The 18,487-nt window shown below is 43.7% G+C and overlaps 1 protein-coding gene across 7 annotated transcripts in view; it reads right to left on the reverse strand.

Annotated features, from left to right (window-relative positions):
- Positions 1-18,487, reverse strand: part of LOC142573306 (COMM domain-containing protein 8-like) — a 144,909-nt gene that overhangs the window by 32,540 nt on the left and 93,882 nt on the right. For 3 of the 7 annotated variants that reach the window (XM_075682981.1, XM_075682974.1, XM_075682977.1), the window contains one exon: positions 4,311-4,354. The exons of 2 other annotated variants lie outside the window; for them this stretch is intronic. In XM_075682981.1, the coding sequence (XP_075539096.1) occupies positions 4,311-4,354 (44 nt within the window). Of the gene's footprint in view, positions 1-3,924; positions 3,988-4,310; positions 4,355-18,487 lie in introns of those variants that run through there. 2 more of the 7 variants (XM_075682976.1, XM_075682978.1) reach the window with 2 other exon arrangements.

Raw genomic sequence — 18,487 nt, forward strand, 5'->3', positions numbered from 1 at the left:
AGAAAGAAAACAGAAACCGCACATATATACTGAACATCTCACAAGTCCAGTCTGCGGGGTGCTTTGACTAATTGTTTGAAGCAGGTGCACTGTCCCTGCGGAGACCCTGAAAACACACGTGTAGCTGGTGGGCCGCCACTGTCGTCACAGTCATGCGACGACTGCAGTCTGTGGTGCTAGACTGTGATTGGTGATTGTTCACCAGAACTCCCAAGGGCGCCTGCATGACGTGCGAGCGCGGCGTCCGGGCTGGACTAAGCACAGTAGCCCTTGTCCTCGTAACTTGAACACATACTTCTTCACATTCTTTGAGGGTGCAATGATCATGAGCAGCATGGCATCTATAGAAATTTTGTGCCTGACGATGCCTTTGCACAGTGTCCATGTTCTTGTAGTTTGCAACTTGTGGCAGTCTGGAGCAAAATTTGCTGTGGAAACCGGAATGTGGGTTCGAAGTGTGTGACCCATGAGAAGTTGAGCTACTCTGAGCTCGCCAGCAAGCCGCGACTGCACCGGATTGTTACTGTAACTCGAAGAACGCCAACTTTATTTTCGCAGTGCCACATATATATTTGGAGGGCGCCACCATCAAGCGGGGCATGTCTTTTGCACCCTCTACAGAAATAAATCGAAGCAGTTGTAATGCAATTTGTGTGTGTGTGCACAGTGTCGGAAAGCAAACTAGCTGCGCTGCAGCCAGGCCGGATGCTCCAAATTTAGAATGAGCACTGTTTGCAGTTGCTTGTAAATTTCCTGCAAGCAGCACATTAAAGACTCACCACACTGAATGAGAGAAAAGCTCCTTCTGCTTACACTGCAAATTAATGCATGCTATCAAAACGATATGTCGCCACATGTGTCTCGATTTATGTCACTTTCCCAGCTATAGTTATCACTCCTGCTACCGGTACCTGCAGACAAAAGTACATTATGGAGAATATTCCTACTGCTTAAGGCGTTAGTAACACTAATGCTATGGCTGAAAACTAAACAAAATCAAATGAAGCTTACACATAAATTACTAGTTCATTAAAACGCCTGCCAAAAGAATTAAAGTGCACTACACAATTTGAAATGCCAGCAACATATTTGTAATATATAAAAAGAAAGTCTACTTGCCGCGAAGTTGTCCCAAGTGAAGTGTTTCGAACAAACCACCACAGTGTCAATCACCTTTTCAGTGAGCTTTTTCAAAATGTGCAAGTTCCTATCCATGTTGCTCTCCATCGCGCGTCTGCTACTTTAGGCCCAGACAACACCAAATGTCGAAAGGACATTCCAAGCAAGTACTAAAGTCCCAAGTGCAAGAAGAAACTCATATGGATGCCCCATGCACTTCAGCGGAGGGATTTCCAATGAACTTCCCAGAATAGTATACGAAAGCACACATGCATGCAATATATATAGCCACATGAATATGTATGCTTATTTAAGCTTTCATTGTGAAATGACGCACATTTCAAGCGACCATTGTTTAAAACGAACATTTCATGTGCCATCCCAGTATACGCATGTGCCCTCATGCTCAAATTAAACTTGCGCAACCCTGCACAAATTACATGCACTACGGAGGCGAAAACATAAAGTGCCACTTATTTGCTGTAATTTTGCATATGAATTTTCCTACTCTTTGGCAGTTAATTAATTAGCAAGCGCAATATGTTCAACAATCTCGTGTGATAGGCTACACTGGTCCTTTATTCCCACATTTATTTATACCTCAATCTTGCACGCTAAGCTGGTTCAACGTACTTATACGCTCCGATGGCGAATGAAAAAGTTTAGCGTAGATAAACATTATTGGGGATTGAAACCGTTCGTGTGACAGACTTGCATGCATGCTTTCAACATGGCAAGTCCTCGGAGAAGCGGCGAGCACTTTCGGTTTCAGTTTATCGAACGTATCTTCTAAACAGGCAGAAAAAACAATAAAAGAAAAGCTTTATTGTCATTATTAAAAATACTTAATAGCTTCTTTTTAATTTTGATTTTATTATATGCTCATTATGTACGGCAAGGCGGCTATAGGCTCCATCCAGTGAACAGGCGGCGCCACTGAGCAGCAGCGGATGGATACTGTGAGCTTTGGAATGGGGTTGCGCCGCTAAGCTCTTGTTATTTTATTGCCTAATGTCCTACCTACCTTAAAAAAGAACCCATGATGAATTCCCATAACCGAGGTTTTTGAACCCCTATTGTGAACTTTGTTTTTGTACGCCTCTGTTGTTTGCCGTTTCCCTACTTTTCTTCCACGAATCGCCTCTTACTAATCTCTATTGCGGACATGTTCACTTTCCCCCTGCTCTCACTGAACCCAAGTGCTTCAAGGAGGCCAGTGATTCCTAGATCGACCGCTGGGCAGATATCTTCGCATTCTAACAAAACATGCTCCATCGTTTCCCTATGTATCTTTATCGCAGCAAGCACATGCTTCCACTTCCGTCTCATATCTTGCTTTATAGGTGGGTGTTCAAAGGCATCCCGATCTCGCTTTGAAAAGTAATGAGCTTCCCTTTGAGTTATCATAAATTGTTTCTTTCCTGATTTCGTTTTTTCCTCTTAAATAGTTACTCATAGCAGGTTTCTTTTCCATTGCTGCCACCCATGAGATTATCTCAGCCTCTGACTTTCTGCTTGACGTTCTTTGTTGCCATGTTGCTCACCATACTAGTTGCATACTCACTGGTAAGCTACCCAGTTCTCCTCCACTGTGAATCAATGTTTTTCCTGTACCTGAGCGCTCTCCCAGCCCATTTAATTTCTTACATATTCCTCAGTCGTTCTTCATAATCAATTTTACCTCACTTCAAAATTTGTCCAGTCCTGCACAGCTTCACTTGTTCAGTTTCATTGAGTGGTGCCGTGTCGCTCAGCACCACCTGTGGTGAGCGGCGTGACACTGGGAAGGTGGGAAGACCGCGAAATTTAAACTTCACGCACATGCCGCCGCAAGCCGCATGTATATCCGTTATTCGCCTTTTTTGTGTACATGAAGGTACAAGCGTGGTCCTCAGTGACGTCGCAAATACTTTTTGTGGGTGTAGGCATAATAAAGGAATAGGAGAGTACTTTCATGCTGCTGTGTTAACCAGCGGAGACAAGCTGTGCGCTACTTCACATGCTCTCTCCGCGAAAGAAGTGGCCGGGCTGAACGCTCATGCAAAGTGCCATTCCCAGCAGGGAGAACAACTGTATGAGGTCATCCTGCACGTGAGCAAAGCCTACTGTGACCATAACATTGAAGTCACTAAACTGGCACCCTGAAAACGTTGTGCTTCTGATAGGTTGACCGATTTTTTAATCGGCACCTCGGTGTTGGCGTTGCATGCCTCATTTCACTCCAAAGCGCTGTAAGCCACGGCCTATCATTTGATGCCCATGTCACATAGTTACTTTACATCGCATACAGCTCAATCCGGGCCGGGTATGTCTGCACGGTCACGATTTTGCTCTACATGCATTCCGTCGATTGCGATCCGCGCATCGAGTTCGAGCTTCATGATTGTGATCGTAGGCTGTTGTTGTCACCAAGTGAGCTAAACTAGTTTGATTCCAACTGTTGAACTGCGTAGCAGTGCTGGATCGAATGGAGAAATTTGATCCGGTCGGGCGCGATCTTGACTGAAAGTGACTGTGTGACGTTTTCTGTGCTTCATTGTCTGGCAGAATGCCAAACGAAAGCTTTTGTGGTTCTGAAGCAGTTGTAAGCCGTCCGTCATGGCTCCCTGCTGAACAGAGAAGCGGGACCTACTTGCCGACATAATCGGCGCAACAAGTCGCTTCGCGCCGCTAGTGAGACAAATGAGCCCTTAGTTATCAGGCCTTTTTATTCGTCAAATTATTTTCGTGAGCTTGCTGCACTTTGTAAACGTCCAAAAAAGTGTCTGGTTGCTGTCAGGATGACTTTCGATTGTGCTTTTTTCTCCATTGATGAAATTATTACAGCATATATCCTGGCACTTGAGGCCCATTCAGAGCTATCCCCAGCTGAAAAATCAGATTTATTAACCAGGATATCGGAAGGTCTGATTTCACTTGCGAATTTGTTTGCTTGCTATGCACTTTGCTTTCTGAAAGGCTATTTTGCAAATGCAAAGTCGCAAGAAAAATCGCATTATGTGAAACTGCGGCTCTGGCACCAGCAGCTGAAACGAGTATCGTCTCTTAATCAGCGCTCGTCAGCATAAAATAAGCTTTCTCGGCATAAGATATTGCTCACCACACACGCCAGTGGTGTCTTGATTAAGCCAAATGGTAACGCTACACTAAGCAGTTGACAAATCAGCACAGTCATGACAAAAGTCTCTTACGTGTTGAGCAGCTGACCCGGCCATGACCGCTGGCGTCGCACAAGCTGCAAAATGCGCACGTGCAGCACGATTAACAAAACAAACCCTTCTCCGAAATAAGATAACAGAAGCTGACTTACTTTGCTCTCCTCACATCTGCGATCCATTTCTTTCACCGTTCTAGTTGCTAAGGTCTGCCAGGAAACATCTACCAATTTATCCCAGGCTGGCCTTCGTGGCTGTGAGTCTAACGCAACAGTATCTCCGGTTCCACTTGTTCTTTTTTGTACCTCCATAATTTTGAGGCTTGTCCATGAAGCGCATGCCACTGCACTGTTGCAAGACGTAGCCAAAAAAAAGAAAAAAGGAGGGGGGAGGGCTAATCATCAAAGCAAAACGGCCACAACCATGGCCGACACGAAATGCAGTGTGCGTGAATACGCGTCGAGCCGGCTGAGACGCAGAGTCACCTTTCCAGAACTGTCGCATCACTGCGGCAGGTGGCACCAGAGTAGCCGCTAACTCGGCTGTACGGAGCCTATGGCTTCTTTGTTCCATGGTTTCGCATCTTCTTCCGTGGACTCCGTTACCTCCATGGTTTCGTGGTTTCTTACGCTCTCTCAAATAGTGTTTTCAAAGTCGGGCTCGTGGAGCCAGTCTGCGTTTCAATCGAAGGTAAGTGTTGTCGTTTTCTGTTTTTGATCATTCTGGCCTAAGGACGTACGTGTAATGGCCTTGTTTTTCACCTTCTTGAGAGCTTACGCTTGGCAGAAAGCGCGCCATGGAAAGTGAATATGAAAGTAAGTTATCGTCGCATTTTACATGCCTCCACGTTTGTAGCGTTAGTCTGCGGCTTTTGAAATGCCGTCCGGCGCCATACTTGCAATGTCACCCGCATAAACATCACGCACACATCAATTTCCTTGCTATTGAGAACTTGAACAACAAGGAAAACAAGCAGTGCACTAGAGTCGCGTCAACACAGCTTCCATGTCGAAAGCGACTGCCTACCACACCGTGCAGGCCACACCATGCAGGCCGACGTGCGCGCAATATTGGAAGCTGCTGGCGAACATAGTAAAGCAGGGAATTTTCCTGGTGTCGGTTCCACCTCCTTTCGGCCAGTGGAAGTTCCCAAACCACCTCTGAACCTTTTGCTCGGTCACGTTGCGAGTGGCAGCATTGGTGGCGGTACGTAGGAATTTTGCGATGTGAACCAGACTGGTGACAGCATTCATAGCGATCACGGCAATCCCATGGAACCCGGCAATGTGCTTCACAGGTGCCACAGAAGTCTTATACAGCAGGACACCGTAACGGATTTTAGCACAAGCATATTGTTGAAAGAACTGGGCACTCCATCACTGAAAGACCCAAGACGATGGAGCATAGAATCAAGTGTACCTCACAACGTCGTCACAAATCTTTTAAAGGTTCTTCACTCGTATTCTCCCTTGTGTGAGCTACCAAACAGTGTGCTGTGTGCTGTAGTTACAAGACCGAAATTGATACTGAGGTCTGATTCATGACATGCTGTAGAATTTCACGTTAACTGCTTAGGACCATTTTAAAGAATATGAGTCAAACTAGAAGCCAGTTAGAATTTCTCTATTAGCAAGACATCATTTATGTTGCAAAACTTCTAATGCTAACTGGATCCCAATTTATCCTGATAGCTCTTCTTTTTTCTTGTTTCTTTTTACCCGAAGAAGCGCATGGCTTTTCAAGGAGGGGACTCAACCAAACAAAAAATGACACCCGTACTACAGTCGATCCTGAGCTGGAATGTGATAGTCAGCTTTAGCTGGTTTGGTATGAAGGGGAAAAAACTTATCCAAGCTGCATCTGTGCAAACTAATCTATGGCAAGTTAGCTATAGCAAGCTTGATATCACTTAATTCTTTTTAAATCTAGTGTCAAGCAGTATACTTACTGTACCTTGGCTGCTTTGGTAGAATGACGCCCTTATTGCCTGGCTAGATGGATTTTACAACAAATGATGGAGTTACAACAAATGATTGAGGACCTTAACAGAGAGAGTGTAAGAGTGGGGTTGAAGATTATTATGCAGATGAAAAAGAATGATAAATAGCGGGGCAAAGGAACAAGAGTTCAGGATCGCCAGTCGGCCTCTAGAGTCTGTGAAGGAGTGCGTTTGCCTAGGTCAATTAATCACAGGGAACCCTGATCATGAGAGGGAAATTCACAGAATAAAAAAAGGTTGGATCGCATATGGCAGGCATTGCCAGCTCCTGACTGGAAGCTTACCATTATCATTGAAAAGGAAGGTGTACAATCAGTGCATTTTATCAGTGCTGACATATGGGGCAGAGACTTGGAGACTGACAAAGAGGCTTGAGAACAAGTTAAGGACAGTGCAAAGAATGATGGAATGAAGATTCCTACACATAACATTAGGAGACAGAAAGAGAGCCATCTGGATCAGAGAGCAAACGGGTATAGACGATATTCTAATTGACATCAAGAGGAAAAAATGGAGCTGGGCAGGTCATGTAATGCATTGGTTAGATAACCGTTGGACCATTAGGGTTACAGAATGGGTACCAACAGAAGGAAAACGCAATCGAGGAAGACAAAAGACTAGGTGGAGCGATGAAATTAGGAAATTCGCAGACGCTAGTTGGAATCAGTTGGCACAAGATAGGGGTAATTGGAGATCGCAGGGAGAGGCCTTCATCCTGCAGTGGACACAAAACAGGCTGACAATGATGATGATGATGAGATGGATTTTCTGTAGCAAAATATATATAATGCAGGATGGTGTAACAGCTCATGGCTTATACCCCTATTATTCACACTTTTCTGAGTTTAGTGCTTGTATTTACTTTTTGCCTTTTTAGTAGAGTATGATATGGCCAAGTTTTGTGCGACGTGTAAAACTTATAAGAAGGATAATTTTGCTTATGCATGCAGGGGGGCACATGTACTAATTACATCAGACACCCAGATGCCACCCTACGGGATGTCCAGGGGGCTGCTGTGATGTGGTTCTGCCATGCTGCTGGGCAGCTTGCTGCGCAACTAACATAATTTTCTTTATTTTCACTGTCGAATATGATCATGTTGAAAGTCAGTTTTCTTGTTGCAGATTTTCTGCATTGCCTGCATGAACATATTGTTTTCGCCAGTGTTTCATTTTCTTTTTTTTTTTATTTTACCGTTTGCCAGATTCAGTGCCATCATTTTTTCGCTGTGTTGTTTCCTGTGCCTAACTGAAATTTTTAGTTCCTGATACTTAAATTTCTTTACTGGTGCACACAGCCTGCACTGCCTGCTTGATTTTCTTCTAGTAGTGAGGAATTAAGAGTTAAGAGAGCAGAATTAATAACTGCATCATTGGTGCAAGCGGGAACACTTTTGTACAATGTTCGAAAAGTGCACAGCAATATACCTTAGCAAGTAAATACAACTTTGAATTCTGCAACTACTAGATGAGCTAAGCAGACTGTGCGCACCAGTAAAGAAATTATATTCCAGGAAATCAAAATTTCTGTTAGGCACACGAAACGACAGAGCAAAAAATATATATATATTTTAGACTTTGTATTGTTAGTTCTTGTGAGGAGAATGTGTCTTAATTATGTTTATGTATTCACCTTATATATGGGAAGTGTGCAATAAAAATTGCATTTGCTTCCAAAGTTTAATTGTCATGAACTATTGTCTAACCTATAATGCATTGTTCAATGTAAAATTAGTGTCATATACTTACAACAAAAATCCAAAAATACTAAGAATGGTTTAAAAATACATTTCCCTGTCTAAGGGAAAACACGGGGAAGGCGGGAGATGACAATTCAAGACGGTGAGCAAAACGAGAACAAGGTGAAAGCAGGAGCCAACGTTTCAACAAGTAGACTTTTCTCCTTCAAGGGACTTGCCTTGATCGCTGTCCGCGCGGACCGGGAGAAGTGCACGGTTGCAGAGGCCGGCATCACCGTATAGCCGATCGAGAGGGGGGCTCAGCGGGAGACAGTCTACTTGTCTAATCGTTGGCTCCTGCTTTCCCCTTGTTCTCGTTCTGCTCATCAATTTCCTGTCTAAACATTTCTAAACGTTAGCCATTTTCAGAAAACTCCGAGATGCACTGCACTTGTCCCACCGCTTTTTTTATTGTTCAATTCCTTTCTAGAACTGTTACAGGATGATGGCTTTAGGTAATTTTGTCATTTGCTCCTTTACCTGTTCCTCATCCTGATAGCATCTTCAATATCTTGTTTCAGGCTTGGACACGGAGGGCAAGATCTATTGTTGTCCCATTTTACGATGGGAACTTCTACACAGTCAGTGTTATGCAGCTGGATGTGTGTGCTTCTGCCCCCACAGCATTGTTTCCGGTGCTTTCAAGATTTTGTAAATATACAAACAAAGAAGGAAACAACCATAGAAGGCCATAAGCCTGCCGTCTTGTGGAAAAAGCAGAAAAACAAGTGAATTACATGTTGGGGTGAGTATGTTGAAGGCAATAAAGGTAAATGTTCGAGAAATGTACAAATTTTAAAAAGACAATTCTTTGTATTTATCGGTATGTGCCTTTTAAAGACGCACTGGTAATTTCTAGCACCAGTGGAATATGTAACATCCAAATATGGTCCTAGAATGTCCTGGAGAAGACATTTAATGGACATCCTGCGGACATCCAAACATGATCCCAGAATGTCCCGGAGATATTTAATGCACATCCCGTGGATGTCACTTTTTGTCTCATTTGGGAGGATTTGGGAATTGGTATGGGTGATCCCTGGGACATCCTACACCTCCTAAGCAGGAAATCCCAAGGACATCCAAGGGACATCAGTGTGTTGTCTAGGGGAAACAAAGAAATTATGAATAGCTGTCTTTGCACCATGGTAACACACATAATCATAATGGCACACAGCTAAAGTCTTTTCTGATCCTTCTTTCTTTCTTTTTTGGGATTCTAAGCGGCGGCATCACAACAACTTGAGAACTATGAGGCAACACTGCAGCGCATGCTGTTAACCTGTGGATGAACTTAGATTGGCTGCTTCTCGGCATGGCTGCTATGGGGCAAGCATCGAGCTGGACTCGCGTATAGGCAATTCATTGAAATGGCAGTAATTAATCCACACTTACTTACACATTACCCATTCCCTATGACTTATGTTCGCCAAATAGAAGCGCACTGTCTAGTTACGTAACTAACGACACTGCGGCAGGCAGTTAAGAGCCTCATATGAAATAAGGCATTATAAAGAATGAACGAGGGTTGGGTAATTAATTTTTAACGCTTCTATTCAAGTCAAGTACATGAAAGTGTCGCCACACGGAATCATAGGCAAATGCCTATTTCTCCTTGCGCGCAAAGGCCGCACTTTTCGTGAACATGAATTAGGTGCAAGATATGTGGTGTGACATTGCGTGCAATGCGTCGTGTGACACGTCGAAGTCCGACTTCATGCGTACGACGATTCATGACACATGGCACAAACGAGCAGCACTGCATAGCTCCGCCCTGGACAAGCGCCTATGTGGACGCTCGGAATACTTGGTAAATTCACAAAGTGAAAAGAAATTCCAATATTGTAGCCTATGGTCAGTTGAAAACATTATTGGATTCTCTTGGTTTTTATCAGTATGTTTTTCAACAAACAAAGGGCGTTAATCTTCTTGACTAGTTGTTCTGCAATATGTTAGATTTTGTGTTAAATGCAAATGTTTTTGCTGGTGTAAGTCACCACGATGTTGTTGCTAAATTGACTATTGCTTCCCCGCCCCCCAAAATTAGTGAGTCTCCTACAATTTACCTTTACCACAAAGCAAACTACACAGAACTTTCAAAACAGTTGGACGATCACCGTTTGAGTGTTTAGCTAATTCTCTAAATATTAGAGAACTACGGTTTATCTTTAAGAACCGTATATTCGCACTTGCCCAAAGTTACGTCCCTAGTGTTCAAGGTAAAAAAGCAAAACTAAAGGGCACTGATCTGCCGACGCAGAACAGCGTATTCAGAAACATATAAAAAGAAAAACATCGTCTCTGCACAAATGATGAAATCTGACGGCTCTGTACAAAACTAAACTGGTGGAGTGTAAAGACCGCTATTTTCAAACATTAGCCTCTAACTTCAAAAATAATAAAAAGAAGTCTCAGAAGCTATTTACCAGGTGCAGTACGAGTGTTCTAGCCCTCCAGATTTAAAACAAAATGGTAGGTTAATTAATGACAACAAAGAAAAAGCTGCCATGTTTAAAGATTTCTTCAAATCAGTATTTATTCTGAGGGTTCCGTGCTCGTTTCAACCATCGTCAGAGAAATAAGCAGCAATCAAGCCTGTGGTTATTTCCATGGAAGACATAATTAAACTTCTTTATAACATCAACGAATGTAAAGCCACAAGACCGGATGGTATACCTCCTAGAACAAGGCTCTCAGTAATGGCGAGCTACCTGATTACTGGAAGCTAGCGTATGTAGCACTAGTTCTTAAAGAAGGTACTAAAGCAGATGTATGTAATTATAGACCTATATTTTTCAACCCACAGTGTTGTAAGACTTTCGAGCACATAATTTATAAGGCTTTAATTAAACATATTACGTCAATAGGATTTCCAAATAATGAACAGCATAGAATTCCTCATTCTAAATGACTGGCAAACTGGGAAGATCGTTCAACTTTACAAATCAAGTGATAAAAAGTCTCCTCTAAACTACCTTTTTAGACTGTGTGGTACAACGCGAAGCAGTACAGGGGACACAGGAAGAAACGAGGACAAGCGCTTACTGCCAACTAAAAATTTATTGCCTGATACAAGGTGTTATATAGAAAAAACAGAGGGAGAACGACATAAAGATATATATATGTAAAAAACAAACAATAAAGATTAAAAAATAAAGATGAACAACATTATAAAGATGCCATCACCGCTTACTCTTCACACTGCTATTGTCTAAGAATGCCATCTCCCTTCCCTTCATGATAAGGCCAGGGATGGCTTACTTATGCACAGGCATACTTCCCGTACCATGCTAGCCGATTCAACGATGATGCGCATTCAATCATCCCTGTGTGTGAAGATTATATTTCTTTCCCAAACAGAGGGGTACGCAGGTGTTTACAGAGCTACAGGGGCATTCTTTCCCAAACAGAGGGGTGTAGCCTGCCCTGTCTGTGCCACTCAGATCTTAGGATCTTGCTAACCCTGATGCCGTGGAAGGTAGACAAGTTGAAGCTGCCTTGACCTTGAAGAATTGGGGTTGTTCCCGCAACAAAATCTGAAGTCATTATCTGCAGAAGACCTGTTTTTGATTAATACCTTCCAAGAGGTGATTGATTTCCTTAAGTTTAATGAATGTCCTAAGCTTGTCGCATTCTCAATGGACATTAAGGACCTTTATTACTCACTCTTTCCCAATAGGCTGTTGGAATGCATCAGCAAATGCATTGAAGATTTAGGCGACATTGACTTTCAAAACTGAGCAGGGTTAAGCACAGGAAATTTCCTTAATCTGGTGTAGTTTTACCTTGAATACACATACATGGAATGCAATGATGAAATCTATCTTCAGAAGAAAGTAGTGTCGATTGGGTCTTGTATTGCACCATTGTTGAGTGACCTGCTTTTGGCAAAATCAGACAGAGCCTTACAGCAACTATTAGAAGGAACTAAGGTTCTGCGAATCTTCAGATACGTGGACGACTTTTTCATAGCTTTACAGTGTGGTGTCTCAGAGTTGTTTTCCGCCTCATCATAACTAGTCGGTATATTTGAAGAATGTCTATCCGCCCTGGTCTTAACACATGAAATGTCACAAGTTGATTCCCTCCGTTTCCTCGACCTCTAGCTCATTTTTTCTAATGATCATGTTTGCTGGACATATGAACCCAGTGCGCACAAACTGCTCCTGCCTTTCTCATCAGCATACAGCAAACTAGTAAAGAGGGCTATTGTTCAGGCCTGCTTCTCTAATGCTTTAGGCCGGTCCTGCCACCACAGACTAAATAGTAATTTTCAAGCACAAGTTACATGCCTGAAAGCCTCGGGCTATCCTGATGGATTACTTGTCTCAGTAGCTGAGGCAATCCGCAGAAAAAGAAAAAAAGCTAATGGCGAAGCCATGGTCTAGAGTAGCCCAGAAAAGGATCGTAAGGTCGCAGTTATTCCATACAAGCATCAAATCACCCATCAAGTTAAAAAAAATCGGTAAGTGGGTTGGTGTAGATGTAGTGTTTTCTGCCCCATACAAGCTTTGTTTGGTACCAAGAGAAAGCACCCCTATCAAGAAACAAAAAGCATAGTGTGAAGCCAGGCACTGCAACCATTACATGGATTCTGTGCAGGGGGGGGGGGTTGTGTAGAGAATCCCCTTGAAATGCGGCGCATGCTAAGTAGGTCAGACAGGCGGGTGTCTGCATGATCGTCTGCACGAATATGCGAATAATGTTAAGAATGGAAAGAAAGGTTTTATAGCCCTGCATTGCAGTGCATGCTGATGTACCTCTCTGTTTGGAAAAACAAAAGTAATCTTCACACACAGGGATGATTGAACACGCATCATCGTCGAGTTGGCTGGTACGGCACATGAAGTAGGCCTGTGCATACATAAGCCATCCCTGGCCTTATCACGAAGGGAGATGGCATTCTCAGACAATGGCAGCATGAACAATGAGCGGTGATGGCATCTTCATAATGTTTTTCATCTTTATTATTTGTTTTTTACATATTTTTATGTCATTTTCCCTCTGTTGTGTTTTCTATATAACACCTTGTATCAGGCAATACATTTTCAGTTGGCAGTAAGCGCTTGTCCTTGCTTCTTCCTGTGTCCCCCGTCCTATTTTGCGCTGTGCCACACAGTCTAAAACCAACTAGCCCAAACCATCACCCTTTTAAACTACCATCCCATACCTCTAACTAGCGTCCCTTGCAAAATCGTGGAACGTGTCCTATACTCTCACATTATGGATTTATTAGACGCTAACAATTTCTTCCAACCATTCCAGCACAGGTTCCGCAAGGGATATTCATGCGGAACACAACTAGTCATGTTCCTTAATTATTTACATGCTGACCTGGACACTAACCTACAGGTTGATGCTATCTTTCTGGATTATGCTACAGTATTTGATAAAGTTCTACAACAACGGTTAATACAACTCTCTCTATTAAACCTACATCCTAATGTACTAAAGTGTATCAAAGCATTCTTAACAAATCGCTCTCAATCAGTCGTCATAAATAACCAGTACTCTAATCCTCTTCCTGCAACATCAAGCATCCCACACGGCTCCGTTCTCGCCCTTCTTTTGTTTCCTATATATATCGACGACCTTCTGCTGCATATATCTTGCCAAATTCGAATGTTTGCTGAAGACTGCGTTATCTACTGCTGAGCAGCTAACACTACTGATCAAGAAGCCCTCCAACAGGATCTTAACCACATCCAGCGATCGTGTGAAAAGTGGCTCATGTTCCTTGACACTAGCAAATGCAAGCTTCTTTCTATTACCCGTCGACACAAGATTCATGCCTTTCAATACAAAATTGTTAATGAGTCTGTAGAATTCGTAACGTCTTTCAAATACTTAGGCATCACATTATCTAATGCTCTAACATGGAATACACATGTCACTAACATGATATCACCAGCTATCAAAACACTGGGATTTCTTAAATGTCGTCTTCGCCTCGCCCCACATCATGTGAAATTGCTTGCTTACAAGTTCCTCGTTCGACATAAACTAGAATATGCATCCGCCATATGAACCCGCATCAGGTTAACCTCATAAATGATCTAGAAGCAGTCCGAAATCCCGCTACAAGGTTAATCTATTCTTCTTATTCGTATGATGCCAGTGTTTCAGCTCTGAAATCTAAACCTGCCTTGTCACCTCTCTCAGTTTGCTGTCGCATAGCCACTCTATTACTGTACCACACTTCTATCACCCATCACTCAAATGTGCACCTTACATCATGCCAGCATCGTACATTTTTCACTGCACCAACCACAACCTTCAAGTTTTGCGTCCACACGCACAAACTATTACTTTTTCAGCTTCCTTCTTTTTCACATGCAGCTAAAGATTGGAACGGTCTTCCCCAACATATCATTGACATCACCTGTGCATCATCGTTCGTTTAAAATTTAAATAACCTATGTGGCATTGTTATTCATGTTTTTTTTTTTCTGATTGCACCCGTTATGTAACACCCCTTCATGGGGTCTTCAAGGAAATAAGAAAAAATTAAGATGACAGGCTTTCCCTGTACAACTCAGCTACTAGGAACTTTACCATGATATAGCCTCCAGTTAAGATAGTAGAGGACAGGTCAATAGTTTATTTTTATATTTTCAGAAGGCTTTCGACAATGTCTCCCATCAGTTACTAATACAGAAACTTGTGTACATTAATAGTGATGACTCTGATAACTCAGTTAAAAAATGAATGATGGAGTATTTAACATCACAGAAAAGGTAAGTTGTCCTAAATGGTAAATGTTGTCCATGCGTTGATGCAACATCTAGGGTTCCACAGGAATTCCTACTCGAGCCCCTGCTATTCCTTATTTTTATTAATGATATCTAATGAAATCAAGTAAACTGTACGTCTGTTTGCCCATGCCTGTGCATTATATATTGTTATGGCACAACCAGGAGTGGTGCCAGTCAGAAGAAGACGATTTGATGTGTAGAGGTGGAATTGGTCTCGACAGCCATCATGTTTGTGCATCGTTGTCTCTTGTAAATATTGTAAATACATCTTTATATGTGACTTCTGCAACATAACAAATTGGTAGAAGTATGGGTACCCATGAGAAACAACAATGGAGCTCCGCAGTCAGTGGTCATCACGTCGGAATGGACAACATGACGGACGAAACGGAACCCGACATGGCGCGGCCCACATCAATGCCTACAACCGCACAGCTGTGCTGGCTCAGCCACAGGATCCAGGAACGTTCTGCGGCACCAACCACCTCAACGTGGAAGACTGGACCACCACGTATGAGCGTATGAGTGCCCACAACAAATGGGATCCGACGATTATGTTGGCTAATTTGGTCTTCTACCTACAAGGCATGGCGAAGGTGTGGTATGACAACCATGAGGAAGAGCTTGACTGGGACACATGCAAACAGAACAGCAGCTTGGGCTTGTTGGTTTTCCATCCTGGTGTTAAGAGCGCAAAACGTAGACGGGGACACGAGACCTGGCTCATGGTGTCATCTTCTCCTCTCGTATCCCCGTCTACGTTTTGCGCTCTTAACATTAGAGTGCAAACAGAAGCTGACGGACTTGTTTGGCCATCCCGCCTGGCGGAAGAGCCCCGCTAAGAAAGAACTAGCAACCCATGCCCAGATGTCTACAGAATCATATGTCTCTCACGTCTAGGATATGCTGGGTCTGTGCCGTAAGGCCAACAGCAATATGGCCGAGTCAGACAAGGTTGGGCATGTACTGAAGGAGATCGCTGACAATGCTTTCGGCCTGCTCATGTGCAAAAATTGTGAAACAGTACAGGACATCATAAAAGAGAGTCATCACTTTGAGCAGGTCAAGAGCTGCCGCGTTGCAACGCCATTTGCATGTCTGTCGAACACAGCTGCGACATCCTCTTGTGACGACAGACTAGTAGTGCAGCGACCATTATCATCAAATGACCTGACTCGGATAGTGTGGCTAGAACTTGAAGCCATGGCTCCTGCAGCCATTTTTTTCCCGCTCCAGTGAGTCAACCAACTTGCCTGAAGCACCATTTGTGCAGGCAATACTCCACGAACGATTCGCTAATCTTGTAGTTCATTTTGCATGTGCCATTGCTGCCCCACAGCTATCTCATGCTCCAGGTCGATCAACTGGTCTGTGGTATCCTGCACGCTACCAAAATCCAGCTGAGTGGTGAAGTGCAGACGATTGGCCAATCTGTTTTACCTGATGCTCGTCTCCGGAAAACTAAGCGATGCAGCTCCCTGAGGTGACATTGCATTGATGACTCGACCTTAAAACCCTCTGATCGCTTTGCCGACCAAACAGAACTTAATGGACATTTTAGGCGATGGTGTCAGTGTCCCAGCACTCATTGACACTGGCACGCATGTATCCGTGAGGAGTGCCCAATTGCACCTGAACAAAGTTCTCACACCGCGGTGCTTCAAGCACCCTCCGCGTCGCCGACGCCGGAACACCCACTGTGCTTGGTATGTGCACCGCTTGCACTGGCATCGCAGGGTGCCTAACAATTGTGTTTGCTGTTTTGGAACAATGCCCTTACGACTTTATACTTGGCTGAGACTTCTTATTCTCCAATTTAACCCTCTTTGATAGCGCGTCTAGTGTCATTCAGCTTGAATTGCCCCACAGCAGCTATAGTCCACCAGTCACAGAACCCCAGCAATGCTCTCCCGAACACATCTGCCTGTCGCCTCAAGCCACTACATACGCCACTCTACTGTCATTCTTATCTGTTCCTGATGGCGTCTATGTACTATGTCCCACTGCTGACATGCTGCAAGAAATTTGGCTGTTCCTCATATCGGGTCACCCAGCTAGTACAAGCTAAAATAGTTAACCAGCGACAGATTGACAAGGAACGTCTGCCTTTAGCAGTGGCTGATCCTCAGAGAGCGCGCATTCAACCACAAACTTGTTCGTTCTCACCTCAAGGGGCCAGTGTCATCACGTGCAAGCTTATTTTGCATCATTTCACCTCTCTTAAAAGCGGCCGATGAGCGAAAGTGCCAACATGAAAAGACACACACAAAAAAAGGAAACATACAGGAATGTACACAATGCTGAAGCGGTTTGTGAGGATTGCTAATCCCTCGAGTGCGCAGCACAGCTTCATCCGTACTACGTGGATGACTTCAGCATGGGGACAGCGTCGGTTAGAACCTGGGTCAGAGTTTTGAGGCATCACCTCGTAGTTCACATCACTGAAGAGGTGTACAACTTCATAGGGGCCGAAATAGTGGTGCAACAATTTCTCAGAGAACCCGCGGTGCCGTATAGGTGTCCACACCCACACGCAGTTGCCTGGTGAGTATTGGATGTTGCGTCGGGTCCTGTTTTAACAGCAGGCATCGGTATTTTGCTGGGTGCGGATGCGATTCCGAGCAAGTGGTGAGCTTCCTCGGCTTTCTCGATTACCTCTTCAGTGGTGTCATTCCTTGTGGCTCTATGATCTACCGGGAGCATGGTGTCTAAGGTGGTTGTAACGCGACATCCGTAAACGAGCTCGAATGATATGAACTCAGTCTCCTGCACAGCGGTATTGTAAGCAAATGTCACGTATGACAAAATTTCATCCCATGTTTTGTGTTCCACGTCAATGTATATGGACAGCATGTCGGCCAATGTTCTGTTTAGGCGCTCTATTAAGCCGTTAGTTTGGGGATGATAGGCTGTAGAAAAATTTTTTGGTGGTCGGTGTGCATCTGCGTGACGACTTGTTGCAATGACTCCACTGTAAACGCTGCAACCACGACTATAATCCACTTGTTTTCCAAGAATGACATGAAGAACGGACCAAGAATGAGGATTCCCACTTGTTGGAATGGCACTGGAGGCGGACCCAAAGGCAACGCATGGGCTATGTGCACAGACAAGTGTCGGCTTTTTGAACAAGTTAGTTTGCACTCGTGCTATAGGAATGACAATCGCTTTCTCGCAGTGTTGCCATGCCCACGGGTGATGTTTTCTGCTTTTGCATCACTGTGTCTGCTGTCGTCGGGAGACATTGGGACGAATCCTGGACTCAAATTAAAAGTACTTTTGCAAGGGTTGGGCGAAGCCCAAAAGGCAATTCAGGCCAACCTAAGCGGCCTAAGCGAGAGACCCTGGAAGACATTGTACAGCTTTGTAGGGACCAAGCGGCAAGTCTTGCTGAGCTAAATGAGATAAACGAGAGGTTGAATTCAGCTTTGGAAAAATATGAAGAAAAACTTGCCGGTTTAGAAGATCGAGTGTGGTGAAACAATCTAATGGTGTTTGGAATATTGGACAGTGACAATGAAACTTCAGAAGAACTTGAAAAAAAAAGTAGTTATAGAAGTAGTCAAGGAAAAACTCGGTCTTAACTTGAAAACTATAGAGCGGATACACAGAATCGAAAAGCCATAAGAACAAATCTGCAGAAGAAACCTTGAGGCCTTGTCCACTAATACTGAAGCTTTATGATTATAGGGAAAAAGAATAGGTTTTTTAAAACTGCGC

The sequence above is a fragment of the Dermacentor variabilis genome, chromosome 2, assembly GCF_050947875.1.
Source record: "Dermacentor variabilis isolate Ectoservices chromosome 2, ASM5094787v1, whole genome shotgun sequence".
NCBI lineage: Eukaryota > Metazoa > Arthropoda > Arachnida > Ixodida > Ixodidae > Dermacentor > Dermacentor variabilis.